This window comes from Peromyscus maniculatus, chromosome 3 (assembly GCF_049852395.1).
Source record: "Peromyscus maniculatus bairdii isolate BWxNUB_F1_BW_parent chromosome 3, HU_Pman_BW_mat_3.1, whole genome shotgun sequence".
Lineage (NCBI taxonomy): Eukaryota > Metazoa > Chordata > Mammalia > Rodentia > Cricetidae > Peromyscus > Peromyscus maniculatus.
The window spans coordinates 26,671,024-26,692,558 of NC_134854.1; the positions used below are offsets into that span (position 1 = coordinate 26,671,024).

The 21,535-nt window shown below is 35.1% G+C and overlaps 1 protein-coding gene across 1 annotated transcript in view; it reads right to left on the reverse strand.

The window, feature by feature from the left end:
- The window catches only part of Znf804b (zinc finger protein 804B), a 522,342-nt gene that overhangs the window by 98,616 nt on the left and 402,191 nt on the right, over window positions 1-21,535 (reverse strand). Inside the window, exon 2 of the mRNA XM_076566276.1 lies at window positions 9,927-10,070. Coding sequence (XP_076422391.1) covers window positions 9,927-10,070 — 144 coding nt within the window. The remainder of the gene's footprint in view (window positions 1-9,926; window positions 10,071-21,535) is intronic.

Genomic DNA, 21,535 nt, shown 5'->3' on the forward strand with positions numbered 1-21,535 from the left:
CAAGCATCTTCTCTTCTTTCTTCTCTATCACAGTCAGGGTGTCAGGTCTTATGGATAGGTCCTTGATCCATCTGGAGCTGAGCTTTGTTCAGGGCAAGAAATAAGGGTCCATATTCATTCTACTACATGTACCTACCTAGTTTGACAAGCACCATTTGTTGAAGATATTGGGTTTTTCTTTTCTTTCAATGGATATTTTGGCCTCTGTTAAAAAACATCATGTGACTATAGGAATGTTTGGTTCAGGATAGCAAAGATTAAAGTAATGATGACAAATTGAGGTATGTCTATAGGAGAAATGGAACACTAACTCATTGCAGGTGGAGTGAAAACTGGTTAGAAATAGGAGGTTAAAGAGGTGGCTCAGAGGTTAAGATCAATTGCTACTCTTGCAGAGGAGCAGTCTCAGTTCCCAGCACCCACATAGTTATTCACAAACATCTGAAACTAGAATTCCAAATGTGTTGATGCCCTCTTCTGGCCTTTGCTGGCCCTGCATGCATATGCTGCACTTACATGCATTCAATCAAATACTCATACACACAAAAAGAAAAAGCCTTAACAAAGCTAAAAATAAATCTACCACTTCATCTAGCCATATCACTCCTGGGCATATGTTTAAAGAACTCTATATACTACTATAGAGATAAATATTCATGTCCATTGATGCTGTAGTCACAATAGCCAGAGAGGGAAGGATCCCAGATCCCCATAAACTGATAAAGGGATAATGGAAATGTATTTTTACAAAATGTAATGTTATGTAGCTGTTAATAAAAGCAAACTTGTGAAATTCAAAGGTAAATATATAGAGCAAGAAAAAAAATAATTCTACATGAGATAAGCCAGACACAGAAATAGAGATGATGCATGTTTTCTTTTAATTGTAGACACTAGCTTTTACTCTTCAGATATACGCTTCATTTAGAATACTTATAGGGGTCAGAAAGTTAGTAAAGAACCATGGAGGGAGTCTTTAGAGAGACAGGAGCTGGAAAGAACTAGTGTAAAGGATTAACGGGGGTAATAATGAAAGAGGAAGTGATGAATTAGGATTGCAGGTGGGAGGGTAGAGTAGAGTAGGGAATATGAGGATAAATAAAAATCCTAAACACCTTTTCAAAAATCATATGGACACTTGTTACTGGAGAAGCTTTCTAACAGATACATATATGCACATTTAAAGAGCTAAAATGGAAGTTACCCTATAATGGGTCAACAAAACATCTACTAGATACCACTAGCAAAAAGTCTAGTTCAATATAATCCTTAGCACAAATATATAAACATTGTCCTCAGAATTACCCACATTACCCACAGAAAAGGATAATCTTTACTCTTCATCAAGAAATATTCTCTTTGCAACAGAGACCTCTACAGAAAACCATAATCAAAATGCAGAGTTGTGGTGCACAGTCCCAATGGATACATCTACTCATACATTTATGGTTCAAGTGACATTATGTAAGAGTGGACAGGAAGATTGTAAGAAGCAGAGGATAGTGGAGTTTGTATCTCCTAGCATTAGCAGAAGCTAAACTCATAAGATCTCATCAGTGTGGTGGCACAAACATGAGCTGAGTAAAAATGACACAAGTGGACTTGCCAAACTGATGGTGAAAAGTCCCTGAGGCTTCAACACCACATAAAGAACTACAGGAAACTAAATAAAGCTGGAAGCAGGAGAGGTGGTCCTTCCCAGGGAAGACCACAGGAATTGGCTGCTCGGTGCCAAAGGTCAGCCTAGAAGACACATAAACAAGTAATATTGTATGGATTCAACAGATCATATTTGAGAATATAATAATTAATGAAAAGTTTTTCATTAATTATTTTATGTAATTAATATATAATTAATATATTATATTCTAATACATATAATATATTATATTATGTAATTAATATAAAATTAAGTATTTTATATAATTAATAAAGAAGACCACAGCAATTGGCTGCTTGGTGCCAAAGGTCAGCCTACAAGACACACAAACAAGTAACATTGTATGGACTCAACAGATCATATTTGAGAATATATATATTATTAATGAAATATATATAATAAAATATATAATATATATTATTAATGAAAAATAGGTCATCAGTTTAAAGGAAAACAGAAAGAGGTATAAGAAAGGTTTGGAAAGAGCAAACAGAAAGGAAAAACATTGTAATTAATTTACAATCTCAAAAATAAACAACAAAATGCCCAGTCCCAGGAATGAGTTATCTCTTTTATAGTTATTAGCCAGTGAGTTACCATAGATGCCAAACATTACAGAATATTTCTACTGCCTTTGGTTACCCTCCAAAACTTGATAGTAAGACTATTTTACTGAAGACACTATATACTTTAGCCAAGGAGCCTAGCGAACTCAAGCTTGTACTGACCTGGAAGTTTCGTCTCTAAGGGCTGGCTTTTATAGTGTTGAAAGGAGTTATCTATATCAAAAGTGATCACAGTCTTACCCAGATGTGAACTCTGCAAGCTATAATGATGACAGACTAGATAGACAAGTCTAGGTGCAATAGCATCAACATTATGGGAGCAATCAACTACTTTATGATTGGATTTAAGGCCCAATCCAAAAGATGAAATCATGTCTGGCACTGATAAAGGTTCTATGAACCTGTGGTAAGGCAAATAATAGTTCCCAGGGGACAATCTCCTACAATTATTCCATTACATGGACATTATATTAAACTGATTTCTTATACTTTCTCATTATAGATCAGTGTGTCTTTCAGTTCCCATTATGAAAGCTGCTATTTGTTGTAGATGTTGATTACCACAGAGATCCAGAGCTGGTCAAGGATCAAAAAGTAAAAGATTGAAGAATACTCAGCCCTAAATGGAATATTTACTTCACATCTATCACCTTGGAGGAAAGTGTGTGGAAACAGTGTAAGAGGCAGTGGATGGACACATTGTCTTCTGGACACAGCAGGAAAACTGCGATATGAACTCATAGTGGATATGAAAGTATGCATAAGACCTACGCAAGCTCAGGTCAGACAAAATACCAGCACAGAAAGGAAGCGGGCATGGAATCTCAACTCTCGCTGAGGAACTATTGGCAATTGATAGCTGCTAAGTGAAAGATACTATTTTTTAAGTATTGTACCCTGGTAGATAGATCATGCTTCTGCAAAAGCCTACAAAGCCTACCTATCTATGATTGTATGGGAAGCACAAAATTGATCCATTTGGATAAAAAAATGAGGATGCAATGTTGTTTGAGTAGAGGGTGTATCTTAGAGGAGTTGGAGAAGGGGAATTAATATGATCAAAACACATTGTAAGAAAACTCTAAGAACTAATAAAATATTAATTCTACTAAAATACTTACTGACTTACTGGCATATGTGTCAGTCATGCCCATCACTTCTAGAGGCATTGTGCCTATTGGAACCACCAATTCTGTTTGCAGGGCTAATGACAGGCAGGTTAGGAGCATCAACAAATTAAAAGCAAAACATTATTTTTTCCACTCTAAGAGTATAATTAATTTTGTACCAGTGTGCTAACTTTCTAAGATACCAAAATAAAAGAGAAGAAGCCTGGACTTTTATTGTTATGGTTGATATAAAAGTACCAATGATTAAACAGAGAGGTCTTAAAATTCATGTGCATTGAATAGCTGATTCTGGAGAGTTGCCAAGCTGACTCTGATCACCATAGTTAGTGCCAAAGATGTTAGGAATTAGAAAATTGATAATTCACTCTTTGAACTATGAAGGAAAGGGAAGGTCCTTAAGAGGTGACTTAAGACTTGGGACTTCACTAAAGGTCACACACATGTACATATGCACACATCTACACACACACACACACACACACACACACACACACACACACACACACACACACTAAAGGTCAGAGAGAAGAACTGCAGGTACAGGGAACTGCCAGTGATGCTCCATAGAATATGAAATCACTTGGCACCTCCAAGACCACAGTGCACAATTTTAAACAGGTTTTTGTTAATAGAAAATCATGAGATCAGGAATTCCTTTAGCCAAAGTGAAATCAATATATAGAAAAAGTTTAATATGAACAGAAAGCCAAGATTAGTTCTGCTGTAATCATTCACAGGTAGAGAATTCAATTAAGGCTAGGTAATTAGAAGAACAGACACACACACACACACACACACACACACACACACACAGAAATACACATGTATACACATACACAAACACACACATGTACATATACACACATCTACAGACAAACACACACACACACATACACACAATCACCATATTCTACCAGAATATGGTTTTATAGAATGCTAAACATAGAATAACATTACACTACATCACAGTGTCATTACAGATACCCTTGTCTTTATTTTTTCAACCTAGCTGACTTGCAGTTTGGAAACGAAATGTCTCCCACATGCTCTTGTGTTTGAATACTTGGTCAAAATAGGTAGAAATTTATTTGTGAGACCCTGAAAGCTGTAAGAGGCAGAACCTTTGGAAGAAGTACATCAGTAGGGGGTGGATCCTCAGTTTTTATAACCCAGCCATATTTCCTATTCTCTCTCTTCTTGACGCTGAACACGGTGTCACCTGCTGCCTCCCATGGTTCCATGCCTTCCCGGCCATTGTGGACAGCATCCATTTTTAAACTGCATGTCAAAATAATCCCTCCAGCTGTTTCTTGTCAGGCATACTAGATCACAACAATCAGAAACCACTAATATTCTGGCCACAAAAATCACCCAGACTTGGACATTTTATTTCCTCACTGGATTATTTTGGGTACCATTTAGAGGTAATTTAAATAAATTTGTAGGAAGAAAACAAGAAATAATTAGAAAGAATTCAATATACAATTTTAGTGGTCAGTCTTCTCCTTTGGGGTCAAGGTGATAATGATAGACCTGCTCTGATATTTTACCTGGAGTCAGTAGAGAAGGAAAGAATCCAAAAGAATGTTTTAGAATGGAATCATTTTGAGTCTGCATCTAAACCTAACAACTAAACAAGTTCCCCTGAGTGAAAATAAGTCCTGTGTAAAGCAAAGGGAGATTAGGGGGATTAAGCTGCACATGTGGAGAGTCTAAAAGTGGGATCCTTGGTGAATACTGGAGGTATTTTAGAGCAATCTAGTTTATATGTGTTTGTTTTTAATTTAGAAAAACAATAATGTCTCTGGGGCAGCAAAGACTTCTGAATGTGAAGATGTGTAATACTGTTTCGATATAAAACATTTGCAGCTAATAGTCTTCAAAACAAGGGTATGATCTAAAGACTGTCCCATGAGGAATTAATTTCTATTGACATGTTCACTGTATTAATAGTCATGGTATTGTTTAAGCCAAGTGACTGTCATTTATATACACATAGAAATTGCTTTTGGAATGATGCTCAGCATTTGTAGGAAATTAGAAGACATGTGAGGCTATAGATGAAATAACTGGTTGTTTCCTCAAAATAAGAGCTATAGATAGAAAGAGGTTGCCAAAACTAGAGCCTCATTATATTTACTTGAGGGAAAGACTTTAAAAAATCAGATGTGTTGATGGTGAACTAAAGTTTCTCTATAAATAATGCCTGAATAGCTCAATATTTCATCAATTTATAGAAAAAGTATTATTAAGTGCTTAACAGGAAGTTTTATTTTATTCTTTTTTTTTTTTTTTTTTTTTTTTTTTGTTTTTTTCGAGACAGGGTTTCTCTGTGTAGCTTTGCGCCTTTCCTGGGACTCACTTGGTAGCCCAGGCTGGCCTCGAATATTTTATTCTTTAAAGTTGTGTATTTACTTAACTTCTGCAGAATTAAATTGTGCCTATGAAGAACTAATGATATGGCCCAGCAGTTAAATACACTTGCTGTTTTTGCAGAGGACTGAGTTCAATTCACATCATCTACATAGTAGCTCAAAGACATCTCTGACTCCAGTCCCATAGCATCTGATGCTATACCCTGCACTCTGTAGGAATCAAGTACTCTCATGGTACATATACATATATACATACAATTGAACACACACATACACATACTCAAGGATAGTAGAGAATGTACCTATGAATAATATCATTATAATAAAGTAATTAGGTTATATACAATATTGATATTTAGATACAGAAAACATTTAAGGTTCAGAAATATCTTAAATGGAAGGATAATGAATGAAAGAAAGATAAAAGGAGAATTCAAAGGTTGTTTTATTTCTAGTTCTAATTTATTCAACTGCTGAGTAATGAATGGATTCTAACTTTGGATTTACTTCTCAAAAAAAGATCATATTACTGGAAGTTCAACAGCAAAGGCAAGAAATTCTATCTGAATCCATATGAAAGTAAAATGTTGGCAACCATGCTTATTACTTGGGCCAAAAGTTATTCTTAGTCAGATCCCACCATCGTCATAATCACTACGCCTGTCAAGAAGAGTTCTTAATGAAGCAAGAACCAAATGGTTGTATTTAGCTTTGAAATTTGGAAATTGTTTTTGCATATTTTATTTTAACGAAGGCTTCATTTGAGGAACATAAAGTTTCCTTTCATTTAAAAGAGAATTTCAAACTCAGTTTCATCTAAAACTGAAGTGATTTTCAAAATATTTTGGGCCAAAATAAATCTTTAAAAAGAAGTATTTCCACATTATCCCGGAAGCAGACTGACAAGGTCTACAGCAGATTTAATTATTCTGGTGTTTCCAAAAGTGGGCAGCAGGAACAAAATCTTAATTGATTTTGAGCAAAAAGAATTTGGAAAATTCTGTGTTTAATTAGTTTTCCATGAAGTTTCAGCTCCCTCTACACTCAGATAGAAGCTGTCAATCTCAATGAAACATGAAGAAATATGAGTTGAAATGAAGCCATTAAGAGATGCATCATAGAGAGAGGGAAGAATATGAGCCAAGAAGGGCAGGTGCAAAACCATACGGTGTCTTCTAGAAGACTGGAGGGACAGGCTAGAGATCCAGGAGATAAGTTTGGAAATAGAGGTAAAAGCCAGATTGTGGGGTTTTGAATAAGTTTATCCTTTTTTAAATGTCAGTCGCCGACTACTGGGAAGTGTCTAGAGAAAGAGCAATTGTATGAATATGGTTGATGTAATCTGGTCAAAATTGGATGAGCTGATTTTGAACTGGGAAAGTGCTGAACATAGGGAGTTCAGATAGAAGCTCTTAGCAATGGCCTGTAATAAGAAATGGAAAAACGAGAATGCAAAATTGAGAAATGAGTATAAGACACTGAAAATATTGTATAAGTGAAATTGTTTCAAAGCTAAAAAAATCCCAAGAGAATGACAATGGCTTTGGTAGCCTGTAATTATTTGTACATCTTTGCACCCAGCTTCATGCATGCTCCTACACCCTGATGTACATTTTCTGTAATATGGGATGTACTGGTTTTGGTTACATGATTAACTTCCATTTCTTCTTTTAAAAAATTAGATAATTTGTCCTCTCTTCTTTGTAAGATCAGTTTCATGCTTTCTCTTTTGAACTTCGTAAGCATATAATAACTAAAATACTTAATGCATTATAGTGTTAATTGGCTTGTTTCCTAAATTAGGCAGCTTGTTCCTGAAGCTGAGAAACAACTCCATCCTTTTATGTATCCATCATAGTGGTACATGTTAGCAACTATATAATTGCTTGATGAAAGTGAACACTGAGGGAAGATACACATAAGTCTAAAAATATATGGAAGTGAATATAAAGATGTGATGGAAAGATTGAGAACAGGATGTTCTATTAACATCTAAGAAAACCTATAAATGAATAGGAAGGATAGAAAGGGAATTTGTTATGATGAATTCTAAGCTACAGGGTATGCTGCATGGTGCCGCACTTCTCACGTGGAACCTAATTATCGTCTATTTCTTCCTTGTAGCTATATCTTCTGTCAACATTGTCATCTCATCTGGAGGTTCAATTCCAAATGTGTGGACACATACACTTGACTTTGTAAAGCACAGCTCAAGATCAAATACCACTCTTCTATGAGACCTTCCCTTGTCTTTTCATGAATACTTGCAGTATTGTTATTAATATGTAGCCTGAAGACTGTCTCTATAAAATCCCTTAGAGTGCAATGCTTATAGAATTTTATCTCAACTTACACCTTTCATTCCATTAAGGAGGAAAGGAGGAGAGATTATTTGCATCATCACTTTACAATGTCAAATGCAGTAATTGATGTGAACAAATGACCATCAATGGTTATGGAACTCATTCCTGGATCAAACTATTATTACCTGGGCCCACTTACTATAATGTTATGTTCTATGAAGACAAGTGTCCAGATATCACCTGTGTCTTCATGTAAGCATTTGCTGTTTCCCCTGGCATATTCCCTCAAAAGTAAAGTAGAAATCTGAATTTGATCAGCTTGCTATGATAACTAGAATAGCCAGTTTTATGGAAACACAGAAGACTAACAAAAATGAGAAAACACAGCGCTAGGAAAAAAATCTCAAATGTGGGAAATGGATTATAAAGAGTAAATGTTAAATGAATAGCAAAAGAATGATAGATTGAAATATTTTAAATATAATTTAAATCACATTATATCATGTGAAAAGTAGATACTATGATATACCGATTTCAAACTATCTGAATTTACAATTTATGAGACAATTAGCAAAACAAAATCAGTGATATTTTAACAATGATAATGATATATCTTTAAAAAATCATTTGCATGTTGAAATGTTTTGAGATAATCCTACATGCTATTTGAAGTTTTCTTCAAACTTCTATAACAAAATGAAGCAAGGGTAGTATGGCAGTATAAATGAAACAAGAAAGAATATTGTGGAAATTCAATAGGACGTGATTTACTATATACATGTTTGAAATTTCTATGCTTTCAACCACAAGATCCAGTGACCTGTATCAGAGTTATCAAATTAGACCACTGGAGGAGATTCCACTAATCATTATTATCAACAGATTCCAAGGTGCTAATAATATACACAAGAGCTGAACATAAAAGCCCTGAAATAGTCATGCCACCAACCTTGCCTATGTCAAGTAAATACAATCATATATGTACATCCTGTGCATCAGGACTGAAGCTCTATCATGACCAGCATTGTATTTCACAAGGACACATATGTAGCATTTATCCCATAAATGATAGAAAAGATTTCATCTCATTTACACAAAATTTACCCAGAGATTACAATGTGTCAGCTCCATTTGCCACTATAACTCTTATTAATAATCGTTTGGCCATAGGAATTTTCTTTCCTTGCCACAGGAATATGGCAATCATAGTTCCTAAGTCATCAATATCTCCATACCCTAGCCAGCAAGGGAAAAATCTAACGAGAACAACTTATGTGACCTATAAAGAAAATGAACTGAAAAATGTATACTTGCCTTTTTCTATTGACTTTATATGGTTTGAGTTTCTAAAATTTTTATTTGAAATGGCTCATTTTTGGAATAATAACTTATTGTATTGATGCATTCTCAGACCCAGTATTTCCAAATACACCTTGGAATATTTGAAGAAGAAGAACAAAACAAACATCAGGAGGGATTACATCAATTCTATCATCTATTCTGTCTGTGTACTAATCTAATACTTTAGTTCTGCCATTAACTACTTAGGTTACTTTGAATGTGACACTGTTTTACTGGTTCCTGGTTTCATATATGTATTTCATATATACACCTCTATACCATTATATATAATATATACATCATATATATGTATATATATTATTATATATATATATTACATAACTCACTACTCTAAGAGCGTCTCTTAGTTCACTTCTAACTTTATGGTACTTGTAAAAAAATGACAATGCCTAACATTTGAGCAGAAAACGAACGTAAAATGATCTCACCTCAGAATCTTAGATGATAATAAATAAGGCTGAATCCTTGCAGTTCTGCCCTGAAGTTATAAATCGAGAAGAAGGAAGGAATTTTTTCCCACTTTGGCTTACCTGCTTATGAGCATGGTCGTAAGAATTAATATGATTGTCAAACTCCTGGTGTTTGTGATACTGCTTGTCACATAATTCACAGTAAAAATTCGCTTTTGCGTCTTCCAGAGCTTTTGCTGTGGACTTCTCCTTTTCTGCAAAATCCTTTAAAAAGGGCAAAAATGTCAGTTATAGTTTTCTCTGATAGGAGGCAGATTTCATATTAACCAAGCTAGTATTTACTCTAATCTGACCAAAATAAAATGTTGAGGTTCCAGACCTACTGAAAGTTCACGTCCTTAAGGGAGTAGCTTTCAGTGTAGCATCATTGCTAACTTAAGGGAGAAGCTTTCAGTGCAGAATCCTTGCTAACTTATCAGTGAACACTGGGACTCTCCAGAAGTGGTCCTCTGGCTGCTGTTATAGCCTGGATATTATTCATCCTTCTCTAGTGATGCATTCCAAGTTATAATTCTGCTTAGTATCAAACACATCCCTGGCCATTTCTGCTTTACCTCCACCATACATTTCTTTCTCTTATATATGTATTACACTTTTGTGTCCCATGCAATACTACCTTCCCCCAACCAATTAACTCCTTACACTGAACATCCCAGGGATATCTCTACTTACTCTAAAGCCAAAGCCTGATTGATATACAGTCTGAAACTAACTTCAACCCAATGTCTTCTAAAGCTCCAGAACCTGTTAGATCCCACTATTATAATTATTTCATGTGTTAAAAACCATTGTCTTTATGTCTTATGATATTCCATCTATAATAGTCTTGGTTATATTAGTTATCTACTTAAAATGCTTTCAAATTATCTCACTGCCTACATGTGAATAATGATGGACACAATGTTCATTCATTTTATAGATATATTATCCAATATTCACAGACAACACACACATAACCAAATAAGTAAATGGCAAAGAGATATGAACTAGACAACCATGCCTTGCTCCCTTGGAATTAAATGACAGTGATTTGCTATTTCCCTTTACATTCAACCCCACTACATTGCAATGCTTCCTTTCTAATTTACCATCATCAAATTTATACTTCAGTCTCTTGACTATCAGCAAACATGCCATATTTTTACCTGTTTATTGCTCCACTAAATTCAAGAAAATATTTAATCAATTAAGTGTGTGTGCCTACATTGTTAAACAACACAGTGTATGGCCTAGAAACAGGTACATGTTTAGGATAAATTAATGAGTAATAGAAATATATTCATGTCTACTGCCTTTACTTAAAATGCTCTCAAATTCTGTCATTTACAGGTTAATATGGATGACCACACTGATCATAATTATTTTATAGATATATCATCTAGTGTTGACAGATGTCACATACCAAGTAAGAAGATGGTAAAGAGATTTCAACTAAACAGTCTATGACTATCTTCCTTATTAGTAAACACCACAGTCATATGATTCAGATCTAATCAAAATGATAAATCGAATGAACACACAAAATAAGGGCATGAACAGTCTTAACAAATAGGAAGAATAAACCAAATGCCTGGATTATCTTTCTCAGAGAACAGAAGAATTGGAGTACACTCAAAGTTAACACAGGATAGAAGCTGACTGAATAATCTGTATCTAGTAAGAAAATCAGACTCTGGCTTGTGTACAAAAACCCAGTTGTTCAAAGAACCAGGATAATGGCCTGATGGTGTGGTGATAAGTGGCACAGAAGGATGCCTTTGAAGTAGTGATAGTCCTTTTGAATTAGTAAACTTAACATCAAGGGAAGCCATTATTCTCATGCAATTATTACCATTGTTTTTCCTCCTTTCTCTTTCTAAGAATTACTTTAGGATATTCATAGTTATTACGACATTAGAACAACAGCCTTTGCCATTAACATTGGTCCATTGCTTAAAATTATATCAATCTCATGAAGCAGAGAATGAAATAACAAAACTAGTGGTTGAACTATGGCACATATGTATTTTATATTAGTCTAGACTGTGTAGAGGATGGCAACTTAGCCAGCAGCAAGACTCCTCTAGTTAATTCTAGTATTTTCCTCTTAACCTATTTATAAAACTCATTTAATTATCATATCACATGGATTTTTATTCCATGTTTAATAACTTAAGGCTGTCTTAAAGAATTAAAACCACATGGCATTTATTGGGCATGCTTTCATCTGACAATATGACAGGACCAAATTATACATCACATTCCTTGCTTTATTTACATACCAAGAAATGATGCATAGACTCTTACATTCTCCACCATTAAAAAGTCCTAAAGACAATGTTTGAGTCATTTTGTCAAGAGAGGAAAAATAGATAAGGGAGTTTACATAGTACATTAACCAAACACACAAATATAGTTCATATACAAGTGTGTCCAGCAAAGTCAGAGGTAAAAATATAAACCTAATATGGGGGTTTGGAGCCTAGGCATTGTAAATGAAGAAGCTGAAGCAGGAGGTAGGAATTATTGATAGATGATGAGAAAGAGAACAATGGGAAAATATAGAAACAAAAGGGGTACCTTAAGAATATTTGCAAACATGAAAACTTAATTTACAGCTAGACAGGCAGTAAAGGTTGCTTTGTAAGACATTTGTGGTCTACCAGCTCATCTACCCAGTGTGCCTCAGGCCTATTCTTAAGGATGAAATTAGACTGTCTAGCAAGATGGAGCTGAGTTTACCAACATGTAACAGAAAGCTGGTGGGTAAAGTCTCAGACCAGACGAATCACTTAAATCAAACCTGTCATATAGTAAGTAGATCACTGACATTCAGCAGTTATATGATTTGTATCAAATCAGAGCACTATGAATAGTAAAGCTGAAGATAATCTTTACTGGTTCATCCTCATCCATCAACTCACTCATCTATCCATTCTTTCACACTGCCAATCACTATGTATTCACACATCTAAGAATCCCTTATAGGGACACTTTCAAGTGTTACATTTTCACAAGTTTTATAGTCTCATACAGTTTACACTCTAGCAGGATGGAGTTATATGCAATGAGGTAAAAACATAAATTATAGCTGGGCAGTGGAGGTACACACGTTTAATCCCAGCACTTGGAAGGCAGAGGCAGGTAGATCTGTTAGTTGGAGGTCAGCCTGGTCTTTAGAGTGAGTTCTAGGACAGCCTGGGCTATGCAGAAAAACCCATCTTGAAAAAACAGACAAAGAAACAAACATAAATTAGGACACTGATAATCACCTGTTTCCAGAGGATTCTCTGGTTTATTGTAATTAGAATAATTGATGATAAAAGGAGAAAGCGGTTGAGTCTCTGTCTTTCCTTCTTTCCCTCCCTCTATTAAATACTCAGTAAGCAGGTACTAGTTAGTGGTTTTTTTTTTAATGTAATGATAAAGTAATTTTATTGATCTAATAGCCCTGATGGTAATTAGGATGGTATTTAATTTTAAAGATATTATACAATCTGTACATACATTGGAAGGTTCAGAGTAAATATAAAAGTAGTAAAAATAACAACCTGTTATCAGTATCTGTAAATTTTAAAAAGAAAAATGAGTAAAATAAGAAGACAAGATGGAAATCAGCCTCGATTTACAGTTGCTAAGATTGTTCATATGGATTATAGTGAAGGATAGTTCTGAACGTGAAGAGCATGAAGCAATTATGATACTAATGATAGTTTCCTGTTTATCATTCTCTATGATTCTTTAAAATATTGACAATTAACTACAGTGTGAATATGATAGCTTGCTTAACAAGTTACTTAAAAATTTAAGTAAATGCCAATGGAAATTCTATATTGTGACTTGGTAATAATTCTGTATAATTAATTACTATGTATAATTAATATTGTGGGTGCAAGGAGAGATTATATATACTTTTTGTACCAAGAATCTTATAGTCATGTGTATAATAGATGTGTGTGTAAACTGGCAGGTATTCTAACAAAGTACTGCATTTAATTAGAAGATTGAATATTTACTATCAAATTACTGCAATGTTCACAATTATCACAATAATTACTGCCTAATGAAACTGTGGAATGCCTCTTGGATACCAGCATTGTGCAAAATTGCACAAATATTGTATACTTTCCATCTTGCTTAATTTTTGCAGTAAACTATGTTTTATGATTGTCTCATTAAGCATGTGAAGGAAGGGTGCACACATTTTGACCCAGACTATGTTGCAGAGCTTGGAATTATGCTCAAGTCAGCCTGACTTAAGAGCTATTAATGCCTGTGCTCACAGCTGCTGCAGTGACCTGGTTATTAGCTAGCTGCTGCATATGTCCAAAGCTCCAGTCAACTGGTTATAAATATGGACCTAGGTTATAAAGTGAAAAAAGAGCAAATTCATTGCTGATTTTACATCCTGATTGATTTGAGGATACAATTCATATTGAATAAAAACCTGCATTTGAGCTTTTATTATTATGCATTTTGTTGTTTAAGAATTCTAATACTCTGTTACATTGTACTGGTCCCCAGAAAGCATGCTCTTCCTGTTGCAAGTAAGTAGAAATTGCTGATTCATAAAAAATTTTGGCCTCTGTTTCTTCTTGTAGCTTGTTACAAACTGACTAATGGAAAACATGCTTTCAATGATTATTTGTTTCATTTTATTCATACAGAGAAAGCAATTCAGTTTTTGAAAAATGAGAACCTTGAATGTCAGCCTGTGCCTTAAAATAGTTCAAGTACCAAAGAGTTCTCAGAATAAATTAAGGAGAATAATAATAAGTAGTTAGAAAGATTGATGTGAGGAAAAGTGCTATAATTTTTGTACTTAGTACAGTGCAACACTAATGCAGAATGGGGTCAGGAAGCACCACTCCAGACTATGACAAAGCACAACCTAAACACACAATATCAAAATGTGTCTTTATAGTGAGGATAACTGTCAGCTTGCCATTTGAGAAACCACAGGCAGAGGAGTAGCTCTCAAATGTTACCCTTTCCGAAGAGAAATTTATATTCATAAAAGGAATTTCCATTTGTAAGTATGTCTACTTTTCTATACCCCGAGGAGACGGGTGGCTTTAAGTCACTAGAGACTCTCTTTGGGTGTGGTGAGGAGCATGATGTGTGTGCATGTGTGTGAATCACACGTGCAATCATGTACAGAGACCCTAGGACAACTTGGGTTGCCCTTCTTCATCACTGGCAGGTTGTTCCCTTCAAACAGCATCTCTCACTGAACTCGGAGCTGGCTGGTGTCCTCTCCCCCACCAAAGCTGGCCAAGCTGGCCATCAAGTTCCAGAGACTCTCCTGTCTCTGTCCCACACAGCACTGGCCATGGATTGCATCAGGGTTAGTGATCTAAATCAAGGTCCTCATGTTTGTATAGCAAGTACTTTGTCTACTGAATCCCCAGCCTGCTGTCCCATGGCCCACCATCTCTCCAGCTAGAGGCTCTTAGTTAAAGGGAAGGAATAAATTCTGCACCAAATCCATGGTGCTTTTTGGTACTTAATCAGAACTTCCCTGACCTCTATTTTCTTTACTTGAAAGAAGGTGATGTTTAAACCTAAAGTCTAGGAAAACTTCTGGAGCTGGAGTCCAGAAACTTATTGTCTAGATTATCTCTCTATAATATAGAATGCGCATGTCATCAAACTGCTTTTTGCTTTCTCTTGTTAATCTGTCTTTTGCTATAGCAATTGACAGTTAAGAATTCAGTGAAGTGTAGTCAGGCTTTCTCTTTTGGGATGGCCAGCTCCCCAAAAATGACACTGAGACTTATTAGCTTTGAAAGCTTGACCTTTAATTTATGCTTGTTCCCAACTAACTGAATGGCCAATAGCTAGGCAGGAGAAGTTAGGCAGGACTTCTGAACAGAGAGAGGAAGACAGAGGGGTAGAATTTAGGCATGCAGGAGACATCAGTGAGACACAGAGTGAGTCAGATGTACAGAATAAAGGAAAGACAAAAAGCCATGTAGTAGAATGCAGATTAATAACAAGTTAATTTAAGTTATAAGAGTTAGTGGGACAAGCCTAAGACAAGGCCAAGCTTTCATAACTGATAATAAATCTCCATGTCATTATTTGGGGACTGGCTCTCTTAATGGAAGAGTACTACTGCAGTGAGGTGCCATTTCCTTTCTTTCTCTATGTTGATATTCAGTGTGCACATGTGTGTGCATGTGTCTATATGTATATGTGTGTGTGTGTGTGCATGTTTTCATATGTGTGCATATCTGTGCATGTACCTATATATGTGTGGGCCCAAGTTTGTGAATATGCATGTGTATATATGCATATGTGTATGTATGTGTACATGTGTATGTGTGTGAATATATGTGTGTACTTAAGGGTATATGTGTGTGCATGTGTGTGTGTTTATGTGCATGTCTGACATGTTTACATAATTAAAGACATGTTTTCTTAAAAACATTAAAATTACACCCTTGTAAGTCGGCAAAGCAAAAATTTAATGGAAATCTAAACAAGAAAAGTGTTATCTTTATCTCATTACCATATTTTACAAAACATAGAAAACATAATTTTGCATACAATTAGAGATTTCATATTTCTGTGGGTTTTGGATTATTATACTGTTGTTAATTTAAGGTCTCAGTGTGTGAGCTAGCCTAGAACTCACTACATGAACCAGACTAGTCATAAAATCAAGATGATCTCTCTGCCTCCTTAGTGTGAGTATAGGGATTACATGAGTACAGTACAACACCCAGTTTTTAAAAACATATTTATATTTTATTGGTGTGTGTGCATATGTGTGTATGTGTGTGGTTGTGTGTCAGAGGATGCTTATGTGGAGGTCAGAGGAAAGTATTTTCTCTTTCTAGCATGTATGTTTGTGATTCATTTGTACCTTCAGGCTGGGTGTTAGTCACCCTCTCTCTGCCAACAGGTTGGGATTTTTTGCTTTATTTATTTATTTATTTATTTATTTATTTATTTATTTATTTATTTATTTGTGTCTGTCTGTCTGTCTTTGGACTATTTACCTTCACACCCAGAGTAAAGACAGCATTATACCAGCTTAATTATACTAGCATTATTAATACTGATTTCCTTAAACTTGTGATGTGCTTCTTTCATTAAAAAAAAAATGGTCTTTGAGAGCTTGTTTGGAGGTTCTAGCAGGAGAGCGCAGCTACTCATATACCCTTGACTGGTCGGTGGTGGCACATGCCTTTAATCCCAGCACTCGGGAGGCAGAGCCAGGCGGATCTCTGTGAGTTCAAGGCCAGCCTGGGCTACCAAGTGAGTTCCAGGAAAGGCGCAAAGCTAAACAGAGAAACCCCGTGTCAAAAAACAAAACAAACAAACAAACAAAACAAACAAAAAAAAAACAAAAACCAAACAAACAAAAAACCAAAATAATGGTCTTTGTATTTATAGAGTCTAACACAGTGTTTCTTACTTAAAAGAAACTCAATACATAGATAGACAACAAGGATAAATGATGCATTTCCCATAGCATTTGTAGATATCATAGGCTATCCTGCCAACATAAGTTTCCATGGAGATGCACACTGCTGAAATAGTGCTAGAGGAACTAAGTGGGTGTGATTGCAAACAAGTGGAACTTTTAGAATAGTTTTAAAATGAAGATCTGAAGGATTAGGGAATCTATTAAAAAATTCCCGCAGACATAAAATGTTACAACCAGCAAAGAGTAATGCATAGAGATGTGGATTCCAGACTTACACTGCCTCTCTCACCTCTGCAATTATTGTTTTGACTTGCAGTTAATTGTGAGTAATGATCAGAGTTTTTCATATTTGAAATCAGATACCATCACAATTGGAACTTTCTGTCTTTGTCCTGGGAAGATATGATGTCAATCAATTCCAAGATTATGAAGTGAGATTTTTCTCTTCTTATTAATGATTCATTTAAGATGTTCACATTAAACAATGAATGCATTCACATTAAACATGTGAAATTGTCTCTGGGAAACCTACATTGGCAGCAATTCAGTTCAATTCTAATTTGGGAAGAATGACAAATTTCTGAGTTGCTGGTCAAATGCCAGCCTGTTTATTGTATTTGTATATATGAAGCAATAATTAAATATCTCAAGCTTACTTATGTAACTGCTAATTTTGGAAAAGCATTCCAAATAACTACAAGTGAACAGGCATTATTTTTGAGAGGTACATTCACTCCGATAAGATTAAATGTTTGTAAGAATTCAAGACCACCAACTTCATCCTTTCTAAAATTAATTAATATCTAATTCTAACAAAAAAATATTTTGAAAGGAAATGAGGAAATACCAGGTGTATTTCTTTCACATCATAACAGTAGCTATTGATTCATTGCTAAATTATGCATGTTTGTCTAATTATAAAACAAAAGAGATAATACAATTTCCATATTTTTATTATATTTTTTTATTTTTAGAAATTATAATATAATTGCATCATTGCCCCCTCTCCAATCTCTACTCCAACTCCTTCCTCATACCTATTCTTGCCCTTATTCAACTTCATAGCCTCTTTACCTTTAAATGTGTGTGTATGTGTGTATGTGCATATGTGTGTGTGTGGTGTGTGTGTATGTGTGTGTGTGCGCGCGCGTGTGCATGTATACTTGTGTGTGTGTGTGTGTGTGTGTGTGTGTGTGTGTGTGTGTGAGCCCATATAGGTAATTTTTATTTAACCACATATGTTGATATATACACAAACTTACATCTTTTATATTTATTTTTATGTAGTTAATCATGTAATTCTTTGTGACTCTTTCAGTTATCTTTATTGTCATTTTACTCTCCCTATTCTGTATTTTACTTTCTATATTTCTTACTGGTCTTATACAAATATAATATTGCAAAAGTTTTTAAAGTTGTAGATTGTTATGCATAATAAACAACCAAAAAACAATAAAAACACATGTTAATAAATTATTTTTCGTAGATACTGGCTAACCAACATTCAAATCCTATTATTTTCTAATGGAGAACATCCAAGCTTTCATCAGTGAAATGGGACAATATCCCTGGGCAGGGAAGACAAAGAACAGAGATGGTAAATGTCCATAAAGAATACATACATGAAAAAGTGTAAGGAATAAGTGAGTGAATGAATTTGATTGCTATGTGTTTTGTTATAGACTAGGATAAAGGGAAGTTTTTTGGACATCTTGAATTATGTAGGATGGGGAGAAAACCATATGATTTTACGACATAAAGTATAAACAGAAATGTAAAAGATTATGTATCCCAATAATAATTTTATTAGTTACTTTATGCTGCTATGATGAAAGACTTCATGGCCAAGTGAGTCATGGAAGAAAGAATTTGCTTTGGCTTATGGTTCAAGGGGAAGGGTCAGATGCTACAAATCCTCCAAGCCCTCCCTGAGTGATGTATTTTTTTAAGCAAGGTGCTATATTCTAAAGCTTCTAAAATCTCCACAAACAGTGCTCTGGGGCCAAATGTTTAAATACATGAGTCCATTGGATACATTTTTCATTTCAACCAACATATTAATACATTAATCTGGATTTGTCAATTAATAACAAAATCCACAACTGTGCAGAACAGGAAAGAGTTGGAGATATTTATAGGAATTCTGAGGTACTCTGAAAATATACTCTTATAGTTAGAAAAAGATGTATAAATAAATCTCACTTCATTAGTTATTCCTTCATTAAACATAAGGAAAAGCAATTACTGTGTGCAAATAATCTGATCATGTCATGTGTCGACTGCAGCACAGCTGTAGGAAAGCAGAATAATTAAGGGCTTCACTGTGTGGGGGTCTTATTAGACTCCCCTTCCGTCATCTTCCATATGGCAAGAACGACCCTGGGCAACCTCAAAGAAAATGGGAACTATTGACAGACTATATTTACAAACATTAAGTCCACCTGAAATTCTGTATTTGAGGCTATGATTTTGGAAAGTATTTATTGTGTGGGTGTATAGAATATGATAAAGGAATGGGTTTTTTGCTTCAGACTGGTGAAAATACTGCACCATTTGTAGAGGTAGTAATTACCTCCCTATCAGTTCAACCCACAGATAGGTAGAACTATAATGAATATAGACATATTACATTCATCTAAATTGAATACATTTAAATGAATATGTTCATTGTGCATCAGACAGGAAACAATTTCATTTAGCTGTTACTCCTGATACAGCTACTTACTGTAAAAATGCAATTAATAGTCTCTGACATTTCATTTTCTAACATAAGAGAAATCAATGAAAAATGTCAGGTAACTACTTTTCTAAAAAGTTGCTAGTGACAAAACCAGTTACAAACCATTTATTAATTCAAAAGCTGGAACAGTAATACAAATGCTCTTTCAGAGATAATGACCTAGACACTGGTTCACCTTTGGTTGGGAATTGACTACAAACATATTTCCTTCAAAAAAGACTCAGTAATTATAAAGCTGTTCACATTCATTTGGCTTCTAATATACTTTAATATTAGTCGGAATAGATCTTTCTCCATATTGCCCATATGCTGAAAGCAGGCTTGGAAATTCCTGCAGTTATATAATCAAATAGCATGAAGCCGATGGCCTTCATTCCAAGGATAAATGGGTCAGATGCTTGTGAGCGCCCATAGAAACATGGTTGTCCTGAATGTATGCTGATGTGTGTGATAATAAGCTTATTTTATCTGGGTACACTGACCTGTAACCAGAGAGGTTTAAAAAGTGATTCTGCTCACAAAGACACTGAACTGCTATTTCAAGCTCACTATTCCAGGTTTATAACTAGTAACATTATAGTAGGTAATTTGCTTTCAAACACTGGGAAGGGCTACAATTGAAAAAGCAGTACACTGTACAGACACTGTAGGTCTCAAATTTTGAAATATTAAAATCAAGCTGAGAAAGCATGTCAAAGTTAGAGAAACATATGAAAAGAAGTAGTTCTTTGAGATAAAGACATTCCAAAAGGCCAATCGAATACTCTAAAGAGCTTTGGAAAATATTAGCTTATTTTGGAAAATAAGCAGAAAATTTTTATCAGTTGCAGTCAGCAGGCTGATTAGCTGTAAACTAGCAATAGTTAATTTCTATCACAATGAATGACAGGAATAATGGTGCAGCCCTCCAAGTGACTGTGATAAACATCCACAGCTGTAAAATATCACACACACACACACACACACACACACACACACACACACACACACACACACACGACTGTATTTACTCCTATTACAAGTATTAGTAAGCTATGCTACAGTGTGTGTGTGTGTGTGTGTGTGTGTGTGTGTGTGTGTGTGTGTGTGCAGGTGCTATGTACTGAGGCAGTTTAAAGAGGAGTTTCTGTGGTTCCATTTTAAACTAAGAACATTCGCAGAGTAGAGCCACCCTATGCAGTAACACTTGGGGCACTCTTGAACCGGGGGTTGAAGATGATGACATAAAGGACTCCAGAGAGTTGCACAGCCCCACTTGGTAACCAGGTGACTACAGAAGCTGCTGTGTGTTAATGAGAAACAGACTGCGGCCCTTTCAGGGCCTGCCATTTTGAGTCTTCGTGTTTTTTCATTGCAAATAGTCATTATTTCTGACCAGTGGCTAAGGTCATAATTACAATTTTCTTCCTATTTTTCCCCTGTGTATTCCATGTGACTATTTTCCCGGAACAATTCTCTTGGATTTTTAGCTATTTGTTTCTTAGGTTTTGTACAGTTTGAGTTCACATTGAA